Source organism: Heterodontus francisci, chromosome 3, assembly GCF_036365525.1.
Source record: "Heterodontus francisci isolate sHetFra1 chromosome 3, sHetFra1.hap1, whole genome shotgun sequence".
Classification (NCBI taxonomy): Eukaryota; Metazoa; Chordata; class Chondrichthyes; order Heterodontiformes; family Heterodontidae; genus Heterodontus; species Heterodontus francisci.
Genome location: NC_090373.1, coordinates 112697381 through 112715760, shown reverse-complemented (window position 1 = coordinate 112715760; position 18380 = coordinate 112697381). Strand labels below are relative to the sequence as shown.

General features: G+C 41.9%; 1 protein-coding gene across 1 annotated transcript in view; it reads left to right on the top strand.

Moving 5' to 3' along the window:
- rfx6 (regulatory factor X, 6) overlaps window positions 1-18380 on the top strand; it is a 101277-nt gene that overhangs the window by 38935 nt on the left and 43962 nt on the right. Inside the window, exons 11-15 of the mRNA XM_068018374.1 lie at window positions 714-873; window positions 967-1111; window positions 4208-4317; window positions 4426-4543; window positions 6664-6786. Of these exons, the coding sequence (XP_067874475.1) occupies window positions 714-873; window positions 967-1111; window positions 4208-4317; window positions 4426-4543; window positions 6664-6786 (656 nt within the window). The remainder of the gene's footprint in view (window positions 1-713; window positions 874-966; window positions 1112-4207; window positions 4318-4425; window positions 4544-6663; window positions 6787-18380) is intronic.

Sequence of the window (18380 nt, the reverse complement as noted above, 5' to 3'; positions counted from 1 at the left end):
CATTTGCAAACTCTCATCACTTTGCAGGTGGGCACATCTGCTGACTGTGGTAAAGATGATGCAGCAAGGCCAATATAAACATGCAAGCTATCCTGCACATTTGACAGACCCGAATAGCTCATGTGAGTTGATGGGCTGCTGTTCCCTTAAGTACCATCAGACAGAAGTGCAGTGCAATTTACCAAATATGATTTTGTTAGATAATTGGACAGAGGGTGACTTGAAATTGCTAGTGCTGGTTTTGTGACAAAACTACTCAAACATTTAAAGGAATTATGTGTTTGTGTATGCACATGATTTGCATTATAATAGATACATATAACTTCAAATCACAATCTGTTGGGTGTTAAAATTGTGTTTGGCACATCTTGGTGCTGTTCCTCTTGCTGCGAAGAAGGGTATTTGGAAATCAAGTATTTTGTGTATGCTGCTGTTTTTTGACATTCAACTTATAACAAAGTGAAGTGGTTCTTGTGCTTGAGTATTGTTACTTTCATAGAAAACCGTAGAAAACAAATTGGATCACACAAGAATTGTTATTTTAGAATAATATCAGTTAATAACTTTTGATACATAATTAGTTACAGCAAAGAGAATAATGGATTCATGCAGTTTTCTAAATATTTTGATCTGTAAGATCCAAAGAAACCTTTCTCCAAAAGATTTAGGACAATGCTTACAACCTACTAATTCCATTTATTTTTATTTTTCAGTTTGCTGGCAGATATCAGAAATTTTGCTAAGCATTGGGAGCACTGGATATCTTCTTCACTGGAAAATCTTCCAGATAACCTCTCTGAAAAGAAACTGCCCATTGCACAAAGATTTGTGTCTTCTCTAAAACGGCAAACTTCATTTTTACATCTTGCACAGGCAGGTGTTGAGCAACACAGAATATCTGAGTATCTTTTGCATTGTACTGTATTGGCAGATCTGTTAAATGTGTTTGTGTATTGTCCTTCTCAGATTGCCAGGCCTGCTTTATTTGACCAGACTGTTGTGAATTCAATGGCGGCTGACATTGAAAAAGTGGATCTCAACAGCATTAGCTCACAGGCCCTTCTCACAGTATCAGGTGGAACAGACCAAGACTTTGAACTGTATTCTGATTGTAAGTACCTGATACTTGGTCATGCTACATTTATCAATTTTAATTAGCGGCTACAGATTACAGCAGATAATATAGCAAAATGGATAAGTACACACATCAGAGAAACCTTGACTGAAGACAAACACAGGAGAGCATCCGTCATACAATAATTAAAATGTACATATGCACCTTTCAAGCGTGCTTTGAAGTAATGATTTACTTCGTAAATGTAGCTTGTTTTCAACATCGCTGCTTTTCATTGGCCTGTGTCTCCACTGTCACTGATCTGCACCTAAGATGACTGCCCCAATGAGCCCAGCACAACTAGGTAGTATGTTCTAGTATACTAGTAAAACACACCAGAGATTGGTGAGATTTAGACTCATTCCTGTAGTTTTGCATGTGGTGAGTCTCTCTCACTGCTGAGGCAGTGCAGCTTAAATCATTGTATGCTAACTCCTATTCAGATCCCCCAGCAGTCTGCTCAATAACAAAGGTTTGAGCAGGTCCTCAACCCAACCTCATGGTTGGGAAACTGTCAGTGAAGTAAACACCCCAAAGAGAGGAATATGAAGTACTGGCTTGATAAAGATACCTGGTTCAGAGTGATTTGGAGTGATTTGGAGGAATCATGTTGTACAACTTGGCCTGCACCTCTTCGTACTGGGCAAACTAAATCTTTTTTGTGGCTAGCCGATGAAAATGTTAGTGTTTGTAGATTTGAGTTTCAACAGCATTTCTCATGCGCATGAAGATGTGTCAAGGTTCTTCATGTTAAAGAGGAAAAAAGCAGTGGATTCCAAAAAGTAGGGAAAAGGCTCAAATGGAGAGGATTGCAGTGAGGATCAATGGCACTGCTGAAGGCAAGACTTTTCAGGAAACGTTTGAAAATAGAGGGAGATGGCAAGATGAAAGAGATAGGTAAGGATTTCTGGAGAGTAGGACATTAAAAATGAACCTCATGCTCCCAATATTCAGACAGAAAACAGATACAAAAAAGTCCAATTCAGGGGTCTAATTTTCTGTGTCTGATGATGTAAAGGAACAGCTGGCCGGCCTGAAGATCACCTCTCAACATGGAGAAGACTGAAGCCAGTTAGTCTGGAGATGGTAGTGGGAATGTTGCAACAGTCTTCCAGTTGGCCAGGGGTTGGAACCTGGGGCAACAAAGCCCCAGACTTTCTTTGCCAATCACGGGTTGAGGGGGCATTCCACTAAGGGGCATCCCGCTCAAGAGCGAGCTGTAATTCCTTTGGGGTTCCATGTGCAATTTGCATTTATTAAGGTTGGAGCCTCATTCGCTGCCAAATCAGTGGCATTAAGATCCCAGATTGGTGGGAAATGGAGCTGCTCCATTTGAACTACTACCCTAGCTCATTTCCCACCGATCAAGGAGAGTAAAAATTGCTCCTATAACATCACCAGACATAACTTCTAACTCAGTATGTTAGCATTGTTGTTTTTGTAGTTTATTTGATACTTTTAAATAACATTGGAAAATGATGACAAAAACCTGGAAACGCAAGGGAAATTGTGAGAGTCAAAAGTAGTCCTGTGGAACAACTGGATCTGGATTTTCAATCGAGTCGGGTTTGGGAAATGGGGGCTGGTTCTGGGTCCTGACTCCATATCGAATGCTTTAAGCAAGCCCACAGGGATTTTCAAATCTTCAACCAATTAAAGGCCAGGGAGCAGGTTCACTGTTCAATCAGGGACAGAGAGAAGGCTCCTGATTCTGGAGAGCCAATAGGAGGTCCTCCAGTACTCAGTGATTAGCAGCCCACTGCCCAAGGAGGATGGAGGGTTGGGGTGGGGAGGCCAAGTAAGTTTTTAAAAAAATGATTTTTACAGCTGCCACAGCTGCCCAGCCATGATCCTGAAAGGGCAACCCCTCCGGACGGGGCCCTCATGTGATCATTCGTTTCCTGAGCTCACCACGTGTCCAGGCCAGTGCAGGCTGTCTGCATTGCCGATTGGAAATTACAGTCAGTGTGGGAATGGGGTCCTAATGGGTCCCTTAATTGACAGGCAGCTGATCCGACCCTGAGTCGCCCTCATTCAAAATGGCTCAGGGTCAGGATCATGGCGGCAAACCAGCACAGAGGCCGGAAGTGCCAAATTGCACGCCTGTCTGCCTCTGAGCCGGATGCCAACTGTATTTAAAAATTCAGCCCCTGGTATGACATTGGTGTTATCACTCTGCCTTTAGAGTTATTGTAGATATTCTGCCAAATCTTGCGGGAAAAATAACTGCACGTTAGCAACACATTCCATTATTAATGCACAAATCAGCTAGGATGTTGAGGGGATTAAGAGATATGCTATGAGTTTAAATCTCCAGAACTTGATATAAAAACAGTAAATGCTGGAAATACTCACCTGCTGAGCATTTTGCTTTTGCTCCAGAGCTTAAAGGTCAATTTACACTGCTCCACTTTTTTGCTTTGCATAAATGGCCACCTGTTTTTTTAAGAATTTACCAGATGTGCACATTAATTACCCATTAAACTCGCTGCAGAAAGTTAGGGCTGGAACTTAACAGTGTAAAAAAACATTTTAATGAGGGCTGGATGATAATTAATGTAATGCCAATCAACCTGATTGGCGAGAAAAATAACAATTTAAACTGTTCAATCCCATTCCAGTATGTAGTAAATTGTTGTCAGAGAATTTAACATCAAATTTCAAATTTATTTTTTTGACTTTTTCCTTTCTGTTCCTGTTTTCACTCTCAATCCAATATTTCTTTCCCGCTCTTTCTTATCTTTTTGATTTTACTCTAATTCACCCTCCTTCTCCATCAATCTTCTCTTTCTTTCTCAATCCTTACATCTCCATTGTCCTTACTACATCATTATCAGCTCACTCTTCCCACAAACTATGCCTTGAAAACATTTTGAGCTGAAGGGTATAGGAAAAGTCAAACTAGTGTCCTATGCCCTGGTCCAGCAAGATCTGGCCCATATAATAGAACTATTTTATGTTTAAATAGTAGTCAGCTTGTATTTAATGAGAAGTTCTCTTGTGCTTTTGATCTTCTGTTGTTGTTTGAAAATGACTGCTCTTGAGTTTTCAAATAGTTAGAGCAATCTCATATTTTCCTTTTTTACATGCTAGATGACTCTATTACAGTGTTTCAAGAACTGAAGGACCTGTTGAAGAAAAATGCTACTGTGGAATCATTCATTGAATGGTTGGATATAATAGTAGAGCAAAGAGTCATCAAGGTATCTTTTAGCAGCCTATATTTGTATAAGAGTTTTTAAAAAAAACTTTCTTGCAATATTTATACTTTTGTCTGATATTGTGTCTTGTAATTTACTGTGATTTTTAAGCCAAGTAAACAAAATGGAAGGTCCCTTAAGAAGAGAGCCCAAGATTTTCTTTTGAGATGGAGCTTTTTTGGAGCCCGAGTCATGCATAACCTAACTCTCAACAATGCTTCAAGTTTTGGTAAGCTTTCACTTTTTCATTTTTTTATATCGTTCAATATTGGTAGGTACTTATATGTTACATTAGGATAAGACTGAGCAATAATGGATAGTGAGTCTCTGGGTCTATTCAGGAACTATGGGTATGATTCCATTCTTGGGCAGGAACACTGCTCGCAGTGTATATTGGTGAATCATGGGCATTGAGGGATCAGACATCTCTAGCTGAGAGTCTGGAAATACCAGTTCAAGAAATCACCCCTAATATCTTTTAACATCACAGTCATTTTATTCCCTTCACCCAGATTTATTAATGCCTGACCTTTCATACACTTTACAGGGTGGACCAACACAATCTGCAGCTTTAGTGACTGGTTGATGAACGTAACTCCAGAACATTTCAATAATCATGACGATTAGTGCTGCAACAGTAAACTATTAGATAATAATAAAAGCAAAAATCTGGAGAGCAAAATTCTCCCTGTTCATAATATTGGTGATAAATTCAGTGTGAGCAAAAAATAGAATTTACCATTTGGTAGCCATACAACTTTCTTGTCATATCAACTGTAGGAATTTCAGTCCCTTTCGTGTATCTAAATCTTCTTTCATAGATACTATTAGAGCAATATACACATTGCAGCACTAAAGTATGTTACTGGTTAATCACAGTAAGTGCTGGAAATACTCAATGGGTGAGAAAGCATCTATGGAGAGGAAAACCGAGGTAAGAGGCTGCAAAATTCAACTATGTGGTGCCACTGGGGTTGCTGCTATGGTAGCCGGAGGCCCTCAAAGTGGTGGGTGCAAAGTTTCTGGCCACTTCTGATGCAGCCCGCGTGGTGTGCCATGCTTGGAAAATGCACTTACACATAGTGTATTTTTGGGAAATTGCAGGCTAAGCACTCAATTTCCCATGATGTATTCCCGGTGAGTATTGCTCCCCACTGGGAATGCTAGATCACAGTTGAACTCACATTAGTTGCTTGAACGTGTTGTGGCCAACTTCATTCCTAAGTTTTACTATACAGTTTTCAAAATCTAAAGCTGAAATTATTTTGAATCAATGCCAAATATATAATATAATTGGGCTGTTTGAAGTGTTTTAATTTTACTTTTCCTCTATAAAACCCCATGATTGATATATTATGTTGCACTGAGTAAAGTTGTACACATTTATTGGCCAATATTACAAGTGTACTTTACTATTATTCAAGAAAGTGTCTTATATTTATTATAACTCAGAAATTTTGAAATAACAAAATGCGTAAGTATCTGCATAATCCTGCAGATGATTGAACAATGGCTGCCATTATAGTTGAGCCCAATTCTGTTCTCACTTAATATTTATCGAAGCACAGTTTCCATTAGAAAGGGTCAATAAGTAGTACTCAGGAGCAAGGATCCCGACTGACTCCTCCATTTCCGCATCCAGATGATATTTGTAGAGCTCAGTTGTTGGTCTGGCTGGATCAGCACCGACTGAATGTCAAAAATAGAGAGTTTGTTGGTCTGCACTCTGAGCCATTCTGGGTAGTTTCTGAACAGTCGATGCTCAGGCGAACATCAAGTCGAGCCATCATTGAAGAATAAAATAGACATTTTTCCTTGATTTCATTTCTCCTCATCACAGAATTAGTTCCTGACTCCCAGTCTGGGGACCTAAAATTGGAGAGATCAGATACTCAACTCACAAAGGTATTATGCTTATGCACATCACTACAAAGTGCTGTTTGTAATTCAACAGCTGTGAAAGAGTTCTTGATTCAGGCATAGACACTTCATCATCAGAACAGGTATCTAATGTCAGTTTAAAAAGAGGGGATAAAGGTTTTAAGAACAGAAAGTGCCACACAAACAAATCTTCAAAGTATAAATATGTACCTTCTTTGTTGCTGAGGTTTGCTACTTTCATCAGTGTTTTCTTTTCATGTAATTAATTGTTAAACAGTCTGCAGGGACAGTAAACAAAGTAAGAGGTAGGTGAACCTTAAAACAGATTAGGGTCAGAATTAAAAAACAGTGCCTTGTTTGAGATAGAAGGAGGTCATTTGCAGCCAAACAATGATTTTTATTTTCCTTGCTTCTTAAAGTGAGCAGATGGTCACTGAGATAACTTTGCTTCACTCCCTCTCCTCCTAGGTTCCTTTCATCTAATTCGAATGCTCTTAGATGAATACATTCTATTAGCCATGGAGACACAGTTCAACAATGACAAGGAGCAGGAGCTACAGAATCTGCTAGACAAATATATGAAAAATGCAGGTACTGTAAATAAAGCAGCCAAATAATTTCTTCTTTACGAAAACCTGAAATATTCCAGCCATGCTTTTATATTACTAAGAAATACAAGAATTAGGGTTACCTTACTTTACCAAGTCTATTGCAATGAGTTAAGATCAAGGCAGGGTCAGGTCTTATCATTGCTTGAGTTCTGAATTTTAATTATTGAATTTAAAATTAATTGAAAACCTTTAAAACTAATGCTTCCACATCATAAGACTCAGAAGTAAGTCTGGGGAAAAATTCTGTTTTTGGTAAACTCAAGATCTGTAGTGTATAGTTAAGTTTCCATACAGCCCACTTAGAAACTGAACTGTATACCTGTTCTGGCACTGTTTTGTATGGTGTTTCTTCTTATAGTGTAGAAGAGGTCAAGTCAGTAAACAGGTTAGCAAGATGAGATCACCAAAGCATTAATTTTCCATCTTTGAGGAAGAGCTGGGTAACACACTTGGTAGCAGCATGACTTCAGAACATTATCCCTTGAATATCTTACGAGAAATTCCCTTGGTTGCTCCAATCATTATTTTATAACTAAAATTCTGGAGGTCCCCAATTATTTCAATACCAGTGGCAAATGGCCTCACCAGTTGGGGTACATCAAGAATGCCAGTGTTCAGCCAAAAGCTGCAAACTATGATGTAAGTGGCTAGCACTGCAGCCTCACAGCTCCAGTGACCCAGGTTCAATTCTGTGTGCTGCCTGTGCAGAGTTTGCAAGTTCTCCCTGTGACTGCGTGGGTTTCTGCCGAGTGCTCCGGTTTCCTCCCACAGCCAAAGACTTGTAGGTTGATAGGTAAATTGGTCATTGTAAATTGCCCCTAGTGTAGGTAGGTGGTAGGAGAATTGTGGGGATGTGGTAGGGGATATGGGGTTAATGTAGGATTAGTATAAAATGGGTGGTTGATGGTTGGCACAGACTCGGTGGGCCGAAGGGCCTGTTTCCATGCTGTATCTCTAAATAAAAATAAAACTTATTAGTTTGGGTGGGTGTGATGCCAGCTCCGCTAGAGTAAACTTAGAATTACGCCAGCAATCCCTTTAAAAGAGATCACATTTAAATAAATTTTAAAGGATTCTTTTGGAGGGCTCTAGGCATGTGTTAGGGCCCAGTTTTATCATTTAGTGACCTGGTACATTTGGTTTCATGACATCAGTGGTGGCTGGTGACCTTTTTGACAGGTTAGGTACATGCTGTACATGGCCACATATGTAATGACAACATTGGATCTCCAGTCCCTAACTGTCCCGTTGTCATGTTTGAAAGGATAACAGTTATTGATGTCAATTTTAATGTTTTAACAAATGTAAAATGCTGCTATAATGAAGAAATAGTAACAAATAGGTAAATCTACAGTTGACTGAACAAGAAGGCAAATGCCAATCACAATGAAGAATGAAAGAAAAGTCTGTATTATAGACTTTTATTCCAGAGAAACATTTTTTGCTTTTGTTTAACAAAGCCAGTAGCATTTTAAAAATGTAGTGAATTCCAAAATAATATACTGGATAAAATAGTTTTTATCATTGCAAACATTGAGCCATGCACTCTGATTTATACATGCTACAAAACTTTCAGCAAATCTCATCTCGAGAGAGACGTTACACACTTCCTCCTTAGGCTGTTGATGAGCTTGCCTAATCAAGCTGTTGTTTCCATGGCAATAGGTTCCTCATGCATGCGCAATGGCCACAAAATTCGGCTCTGTAGCATTGCTGGAACCAATGCTACGGAAGCCGGAAGTCTACAAAATAGTGGGCACAGAGCTTCCTGCCACGCCTGGTTCTATCAAGATGACAACACAACATCCTATGCTTGGAAGGATGCTAGTGCAGGCATGCCATGTAAGTGCCAGAGCTGTGACTGTAGGCAGATCATGATGACAAACAGCCTCTCAGGCTGAGCTGACGCATGTTCTGCAAACTTGGACCACGCACGTCTATTGAATGCCCTGTGCTAACCACTTCAGTTAGGAGCATGGCCCCTCCTCTTAGTTAAAGAACCAGCCTGCCAAATTGCAGGTGAGTTGCTTTTGACTTACTTTTGCTCTTGTAAAGTTTGTAGAAGTACTGGAGTGCATTTTTAGTGGCATTCTGATAAATTGCAAGTTTTGGAAGGGAGTTTTGCTACATCCTGATTGTGGACAGGTCACAACTTCTCTGACCTCCCAGAAAGGCTGCTACAATTATGGGGGCTGGAGTTACAGTCCCTTTTGATCTGCAACATGACAGAGAGATGGAGCTGATGCTATAGCTAGAGGAAGCTCTGCATACAGGAAGGAGGACCAGGGACCTACCCACCAAGCATTACCAGGAAGTACTTCTCCTACCTCCACCTTAGCCAGAAGCAATGATTGACATGCCTCCAATTCAACAAGGAAGTGGTCGCTGAACTATGCCACATCCTTCAACAGGACCTGCATCTCTCATTGGGGTGTGGATGACGATGCCAGTAGCTGTCAAGGTCACAGTCACTCTGAACTTTTATGCAACTGGATCCTTCCAGGCAGGCGCAGGCAGCGTAGTCAACATTTTCCAGTTTGCTTTCTATCACTGAGAGGTGACAGAGGTCCTGTGTGTCAGGAGAGAGGAATTTGTCATCAACTTTCTAACCTGAGAGAAACAGGTGGAGTGAGCATGTAGCTTTGTCAGAGTAGAGATTCCCAATGGTACCGGGAGCCATTGACTGCATAAATGTGATTCTGCGCCTCCACATGTAAACAGGAACATGTACCCATAACTACAAAGGATTCCACTCCATTAGTGAGCAGTTGGTGTGTGAACACGACCAGACCATCATATTTCTGAATGTCCACTATCCTGGCAGCAGCCGTGATGCCTTCATCCTAACCAGTCTTCCATTTCCACTTATCTTAGAGCCACCACAATGAACCAGAGACTGGCTGCTTGCAGACCAGGGATAACCCCTGTACACATAGCTCATGACTCCCCTCTGCCAATGGACCATTTGAGGACATTGCACCTACAATGAAAGCTATGCTGCCACTAGGAACATTGTGGAGCAAACCATCAGTGTTCTCGTGATGGTTCTGCTGCCTGAACCAGTCAGGTGGAGCCCTACAAGACTCATTGGATTTTTGATGGTCTACTGCATCCTCCACAAGGTCACTATTGAGGGCACAGCCATTGCCACCAGGCAGATGGAGGCCACCTCGTAAGGAAGAGGAGACATCTGGGACCCGTTCACATCGGATGGGCTGTCTGCGATGCCTACTGAAACTCTACTTCCCTTAGGATGTCATCCCTTCACTACCATTGCCCTACTATTCCCCATCTTCCCATCCATCTGCAATGTCCCATCATAGTGTCCTCTTGGCCAAAATCCTGCAATACAAGCCACCAACAAAACCACTTAATTCAACAACACATCCACTAATACAGACAAAACTGAACTATTCACTCTTAGGCATCAAGGGAGTGCACTTCTTGTAGGTGTCTTTGTCTGGCCTAGTGCTCCTATGCAGTGCTACCCCAGTGGCTTTCAGTTGGGGAGACTGCAGGTGGCCTTTCAGGATGACCCTGAGCAGCTCTGGGCCCAGAGGTTTCAGCTTCGGACTGCACCACCTTGGCATGGACAGCAGGATTCTGGGATGTCTTGGCTGGCTGACTGAAAACAGCAAGGGCACTGGCAGAGTGACAGTGGTGGGAGCACGAGAGGGGACAGGTTTGTGCTCGATGGAGCCATTGACAATCCTCCAGGGCACTAATCCAATGGAGAGCAAAGAGCTGGACTGCTTTATGAGACTACAAGCCTCACTGAGATCTGCAGCCATGATATGAGCAGTCTGAGCCTGTGTGGCAGCAAGCATGGATCCCATGGTCTCCATTTGAGCTTTCACTGCAGCACTGTGATGTTGGGTGAGTACAGCCTTTGCTGCAGTGGAAGAAGAGACTGCGGCCACCAAATGCTGCATCACAGTTGGGTCTGCAAGCGCTGTCATGGAGTTGCCCACCAAGCTCTGCGAGTGGCCTTGCGTCATGTTGGAGTTGGCCTACTCCATGCCACTTGACAGTGACAGCAGGCTGTCTGACAGGCCTGCCAATGTACCAAGTATCGTGGTTTCCATGCTCATCAGCTTTCCCCCGTATGTTGCCCCATCTGAGTCCTCTGCAGCAGAGCTGATTTGCGACTCGCCCTCCAGGAAACTGGCAAAGGAACTATAGCCCTGGCCTGGCAGAGCCCATTCTTTCCCAGTGACTCACCACTTGCAGATACTGACTCTATGGCACCTTCTAAGCTACCCACTGTGCCAGTATCTGAGTTGGTGGCTGTGATTGTCAGATCAAGTGGCGTTGCCTCTTCTTCAGAGGTCTGTCCTTCTTCATGAGGCTGATCTTGGGTATCTGAAATCATAAAATCAGAAGGGAAGGGTTGGGGTGAAGCAAGCAGGCTGGGGTGGAAAGCAAGAGGTTCATGTTCACACCATCTTCAGCTTGCACTTCGTGCCATATGGCAGGATGATGGTGAAGTGGGAGTTGTGAAGGGCCATAACACAGGAATATACTGTCATCTGGAGTGTATCCAGCAGTGCCAAATGCAATAGCCTCTGTCATAGCCAGCCCCATGATGCTGACAATAGTCTCCTCCAACAGGCTTAGGTAATGCAGGCATGCCTGTCCCCCCTCCAGTTCCATCCTGCTTCCTGCAGTTGAAGTGATTTATGACTTTAACCCCTTATAGGGACCAAACCAAATTAGGAATGCATCCCTATGAATCTCCTTTTAATTAAGTTCAAACCAAGCAAACTCTTATAGGCACATATTTGGATCCAAAGAATTGAACTAGTTTTCCCTCAGAGAAAAAAAACTAACAGAGAATATTACCATCTTTCGGATAGCCTATTTTAAAATAATTATAGCTGTCATAAATATCCCCGATATTATAAGGGTCTAGAAAACTCTCTTCAATACGTATCTTTCCACTTAAAGAGACACAGAGAGGGGGTTCTTGTATACAGAATGCTACATGAGAAGATTTATTAACTTTTATATATTTATTAAAGAATTTAACATGCAATACACTTTCAAGTGGATAAGTATACTACAATATCAAAGATTACTAAGAGATGTAATACATAATCTTATTTCTAAAATAGAATCCAAAAGTTCAACCTTGACAATGTTACAGCAAAATATTTTAGAATATACATCAAAATTCAAAGTAAACTGTTAACTTAAATTCCTCAGCTAAGCTTCTTGCCTAACAAGACAAAACACTCAGTTAAGAGCAGAATTCTCCTATCGTGCAGTCAGCCGTTCTTACCATAGGTTGAGAAGTATTGGTGAGGAATTTCAATATTCCTGATTTTCTCATTCAAAACTCTCACATTTATATTGTTTCTAATCTATTGACTCATCTTTTGGATTGGAGGTGTTGGCTTTCTGTGCATGTTTTTCCTACTTTCGTTATCCATATATGGTAATATCATTACTTATTCCCAATTATGATAATATTATTAGCTACTTATTCCCAATTAATTATCTGCTGAGAATTCCCTTCTCATGAAGTTGTGAACTTTTATCTGGTGAAAATGTTTGTAGTGTTTTATAGTAACACTAAGAGTTAACTTTATAAATGTGTTTTATACTTAATCGATTTTTAATTAAATTAAATTTGTGCAGTAGGTTTTTCCTTTTTGGGTTAAATTGGGTTTATGTGGCATCTGTTTTTTGTAGGTAGCATTTCATTTTATGATTGATCATCTGTGATTGTTCTTTGATGGTACCTTGTACCATCTCTTTGAGTCAGTCTGTCTACATCATTAACATTATCAACTAATTAGGATTATAGTTGTCAGTACAGAGCATGTATAGCCTTTCTCAGTATGTTTTCAATGTAGCAGAAACCTTGGAATGGATTTTTTAACTCTGTCCTTAAAGGGAATTTCAGTGAGTCTTGAAAACTGACCATTTATTCAATCTTTAATTCTAAAAGGTATATTGTATTAATTATATCTAAATTCTACCTAATTCAGCCTATTGTACCTATATTTCATCACACGGTTATGGGCCACGTTGACCTGCAAGAGTGAGGGAAGAATGTCAATGAGTGTGTTTCAATGTGATGTGCCTGCCATAACTGAATAGCTGGAAGCATGTGACGTTTGTGTGAGGTTGGTGTGGGTCTTGCATCATTGGTGGGTGGGTGATGGTGAGGTGGAGCAGCTAAATATTAAATCTGAGTTCTTACTGCTAGGGACTGCTTATAGGTGAGTGATGGGAGTGTGGTGCATTGAACCACATGGTGTGGTGGCCAGGATATGTCCAGTGAAGGTGCATTCTCTGAGCTCGACCACCCATAAGGTCATTGAACTTCTTGCAGCACTCTGCCAGGTCCTTGGGCCCAGACTCTGGGAATTGACCTCCCTGCCATCTGCTTACATTATCTTCTGAGAGTGTTCCTTGAGGGCCTCTGCAGAAACATGCCTCTCCTGCGCCCTTTGACCTCCTGGACGAAGGTCTCCAGCTCCCATCTGAGAACCTGGGAGTGATTTCTCTTGGATATTGTTCCATTTAGTGTCCTTCTCCTTACAGTCACTTGCAGTACAAGTAGTCAGCAGTAGCTTCTGTGTAATGAGTGCAGCTCCCCTTTTAGAGGAGCAGGCTGCCTTTAAGAGTTGCAGGTTAGCTGAAACATGTACTAGCCATGGATGCTGCTGTGCCCCCTAATGAGTGTCCAGCCAGCCAGCAGTGTGGGTTGCATGTGAATGCGACAATCATTCAAATGAGGAGGCAGCATAAAGTTTGCATGTTGCCTGCCTCAACAGCCAATTCGATTCACTCTGCGTGATATCAAGGAACGACTGAAGGCACTGGATACTGCAAAGGGTATGGGTCCTGACAATATTCCAGCAATAGTACTGAAGACCTGTGCTCCAGAACTTGCTGCGCCCCTAGCCAAGCTGTTCCAGTACAGCTACAACACTGGCATCTACCCTGCAATGTGGAAAATTGCCAAGGTATGTCCTGTACACAAAAAGCAGGACAAATCCAACCCTGCCAATTACCGCCCCATCAGCCTACTCTCAATCATCAGTAAAGTGATGGAAGGTGTCATCAACAGTGCCATCAAGCGGCACTTGCTTAGCAATAACCGCTCAGTTACGCTCAGTTTGGGTTCAGCCAGAGCCATTCAGCTCCTGACCTCAATACATCCTTGGTTCAAACATGGACAAAAGAGCTGAACTCAAGGGGTGAGGTGAGAGTGACTGCTCTTGACATCAAGGCAGCATTTGACTGAGTATGGCATCAAGGACCCCTAGCAAAACTGATGTCAATGGGAATCGGGGGGAAAACACTCCGCTGGTTGGAGTCATGCCGAGCACAAAAGAAGATGGTTGTGGGTGTCGGAGGTCAATCATCGGAGCTCCAGGACATCACTGCAGGAGTTCCTCAGGGTAGTGTCCTGGGCCCAACCATCTTCAGCTGCTTCATCAATGACCTTCCTTTAATCATAAGGTCAGAAGTGGGGATGTTCAGCACCATTCGCAACTCCTCAGATACTGAAGCAGTCCGTGTAGAAATGCAGCAAGACCTGGACAATATCTGGGCTTGGGCTGATATGTGGCAAGTAACATTCGCACCACACAAGTGCCAGGCAATGACCATCTCCAACAAGAGAGAATCTAACCATCTCCCCTTGACATTCAATGGCATTACCATCACTGAATCCCCCACTATCAACATCCTAGGGGCTACCATTGACCAGAAACTGAACTGGAGTAGCCATTTAAATACCGTGGCTACAAGAGCAGGTCAGAGGCTAGGAATCCTGCGGCAAGTAACTCATCTCCTGACTCTCCAAAGCCTGTCCACCATCTTCAAGGCACAAGTCACGAGTGTGATGGAATACTCTCCACTTGCCTGGATGGGTGCAGCTCCAACAACACTCAAGAAACTCGACACCATCCAGGGCAAAGCAGCCCGCTTGAATGGCACCCCATCTACAAACATTCACTCCCTCCACCACCGACGCACAGTGGCAGCAGTGTGTACCATCTACAAGATGCACTGCAGCAATGCACCAAGGCTCCTTAGACAGCACCTTCCAAACCCGCAACCTCTAACAACTACAAGGACTAGGGCAGCAAATGCAAGTTCCCCTCCAAGTCACACACCATCCTGACTTGGAACTATATTGCCGTTCCTTCACTGTCACTGGGTCAAAATCCTGGAACTCCCTTCCTAACAGCACTGTGGGTGTACCTAACCCACATGGACTGCAGTGGTTCAAGAAAGCAGCTCACCACCACCTTCTGAAGGGCAATTAGGGATGGGCAATATATGCTGGCATGGCCAGTGACGCCCACATCCCGTGAATGAATAAAAAAAAATAGACATGGGCTAATTGCAAATTATGACACACCCACACTCAAAAACAGGAACAATCCAATTTTTGGCCCCACATTATTAGTTTGCACCCACAGTATTTTCCCTTATTTAGACTTTTTGTCTAATTTCACTCCACTGAAGTGTCTTGAGAAATTTTGTTATGTTAAAGGTGCTATTACACAGAATGTACAGAGCAGTACAGAAAGTCCTCATCAGGGAACTCCTCTTTGCTGACGATGCTGCATTAACATCCCACACAGAAGAATGTCTGCAGAGACTCATCAACAGGATTGCGGCTGCCTGCAACGAATTTGGCCTAACCATCAGCCTCAAGAAAGCGAACATCATGGGACAGGACGTCAGAAATGCTCCATCCATCAATATCGGTGACCATGCTCTGGAAGTGGTTCAAGCGTTCACCTACCTAGGCTCAACTATCACCAGTAACCTGTCTCTTGATGCAGAAATCAACAAGCGCATGGAAAAGGCATCTGCTGCTATGTCCAGACTGGCCAAGAGGGTGGGAAAATGGCGCACTGACACAGAACACAAAAGTCCGAGTGTTTCAAGCCTGTGTCCTCAGTATCTTGCTCTATGGCAGCGAGGCCTGGACAACATATGTCAGCCAAGTGCGACGTCTCAATTCATTCCATCTTCGCTGTCTCCGGAGAATCCTTGGCATCAGGTGGCAGGACCGTATCTCCAATGCAGGAGTCCTTGAGGCAGCCAACATCCCCAGCATATACGCCCTACTGAGCCAGCGGCGCTTGAGATGCCTTGGCCATGTGAGCCATTGAAGATGACAGAATCCCCAAGGACACTTTGTACAGCGAGCTCGTCACTGATATCAGACCCATTGGCCGTCCCTGTCTCCGCTTTAAAGACATCTGCAAACGCGACATGAAGTCCTGCGACATTGACCACAAGTCGTGGGAGTCAGTTGCCAGTGATCTCCAGAGCTAGCAGACAGCTATAAAGGTGGGGCTAAAGAGAGATTTAGCAGTTGGCAGGAAAAGAGACAGAAGTATGAGGAGAGAGCCAACTGTGTAACAGCCCTGAAAACCAATTTTATCTGTCACTCCAGAATTAGCCTTTATAGCCACTCCCGGCGCTGCTCCACAAACTACTGACCACCACTAGGTGCTTACCCATTGTCTCTCGAGACAAGGAGGCCAAAGAGGAAGAAGAAACAACACAGAAACAGGAAATTCAAGTCAATGCCTGTATTTATACACCACACAAGCCTCCTTCCACTCCTTTTTATTTAACCCTATCAGCATAATCTACTATTTCTTTCTCCTTTTATGTATTTATCTAGCTTTCACTTAAATACATCTTTTCTATTCACCTCAAGTACTCCTTGAGCGAGTAAGTCGAACAACTCCTGATTTAAACTAGAGTAGTAATTGATTAATGTTCTATTACATTCATACTTTATTATTAATGAAAATGTTAAAAATTCAAATCTAGAGTAAGAAGTAAAGAAAAAAAAACTTGAAATACGTAATCAAAACTTCATCCTGTTTCTTTTCTGGGCTGAATTCAAAAGCAGTCCCAGAAGTGAAAAGGTAGTACCAATAGCTATTGAAAGCAAGGTGATTAGTTTTTATTTCCATGCTGCTCATACTCCAGTTGTAGTCTAACATCTTGAGGAGCAATGAATCAGAACATCCTTTTTACAGTTGCTGCAGAATACTCATTCTAGACTTCATCTGTGATCACTGTAATATTAAGAGACCTTGCTGAGGATGTTTATTTGGGGAAAAAATATGCAAAGTAGTCCTGCAAAAAAAAAAAGTAACCGTACAAAAATAAATCAGACAGGTTTTGGATTTTATTTTTATTAGATATTCATTTCTTAGATTTATATCAACCACAGTAAATTGTGAAATTGTGCAGCTTTCCCCTAATAAATTGTTGACTGTTTTCTTGCCTGATGCTTCCAGGAGGATAGGAATGCAGGAGGAATGTTCCGCATTTTCTGCATGGTTGCCAGACCCAGCTTTTCTTTGATAAAATTAATATTCTGTTTCTCAGATCACAAATACAAATATAAAATCAGAAACTGATAATGCTTTAGCAAAATGGGCACCCAAATATATATGCTCCAAACCTTTACAGAAATTCCTAAATTCTAGTTCCTTGCTGCCCAATGTCATAAAACTTTATGACAGGAAGAATCCTGACTTGTTTCTTTTTAAACTTATGACAAGTTGAATAGAAGAGAGCAAATAATGTTCAGAAATAGCATTCAGAATCAGGCAACAAAATGAAAAGGTAATTGGTATAAGTAAAAGGAGGATTGCAATAATAGAAGCTTTGACTTTGGAGCATCTACCAACCTATATTAATAAAAATTGCAACGTAAGTGATAGAGATTATGAAAGGGACAAATACACCTCCCTCTGTCTAAGTTTGTGGCTGTTACAAGGCACCAAAAATTGTAAGGCAAGCATTGGCATGGTGCACAGAGAGCAGAACGTCTGGAATTTCATACTTGCACAGCAATCTGCCCTGGATTTTACATTGTGCCTGTTCTGGGTGTTATGGACAGGGAGGAGATGGTGTGGATAACTTCCACTTTTTAACTCTCAACTGACCATAGACAGTGTTTTTAAAAATATTGTTTTAGTCTCTGAGTGTTTTAGTGGTCAAATAAACAGACAAACAACGGGTCTTCTCATAGGATTAAAATACAGATGAATTATTTATTAAACAGTACCTGAAAATATTTGCAACTTCAGCCACTCATACATGCATGCACACACAAGAAGTAGAGATTAGAGGATTGCATGCAATTAAGTCCGATTAGTTGTAAAAAGAGTTCACTTTGAAGCCATCTTGGTTTTCCGGGAGGAATTTTATTTTAACGGTGGTATAGGCCCGGTGTTCCTTTTCTTGGTTCGCTGAAGTATTGTAGGCTCCTCTTGTTAAGAATCAGTCAAAGTCAGTGGTGAGAATCCTGTTATGATTTCTCAGGTGGAGAGTTTTCAAGGTCACCTTTCAGTTTCTGCTTCTGTGGTTTAAAGATCGTACAGGCAGGTTGTTCTTGGCTGGAATAGATTTCTTGCTTCCTTGCTGGCTGACTTTCTGGTTCTGTCTTTTAGAGAGTTTTTTTTTTAAAGAAGAAACCTAATCAGGCTTGGTGTCAGTCAGGTGACCATAGTTGCTCTCCCCTGATGTGTTCATACAATGTCTTTGAGCATGTGGTCATTGTTACACAAT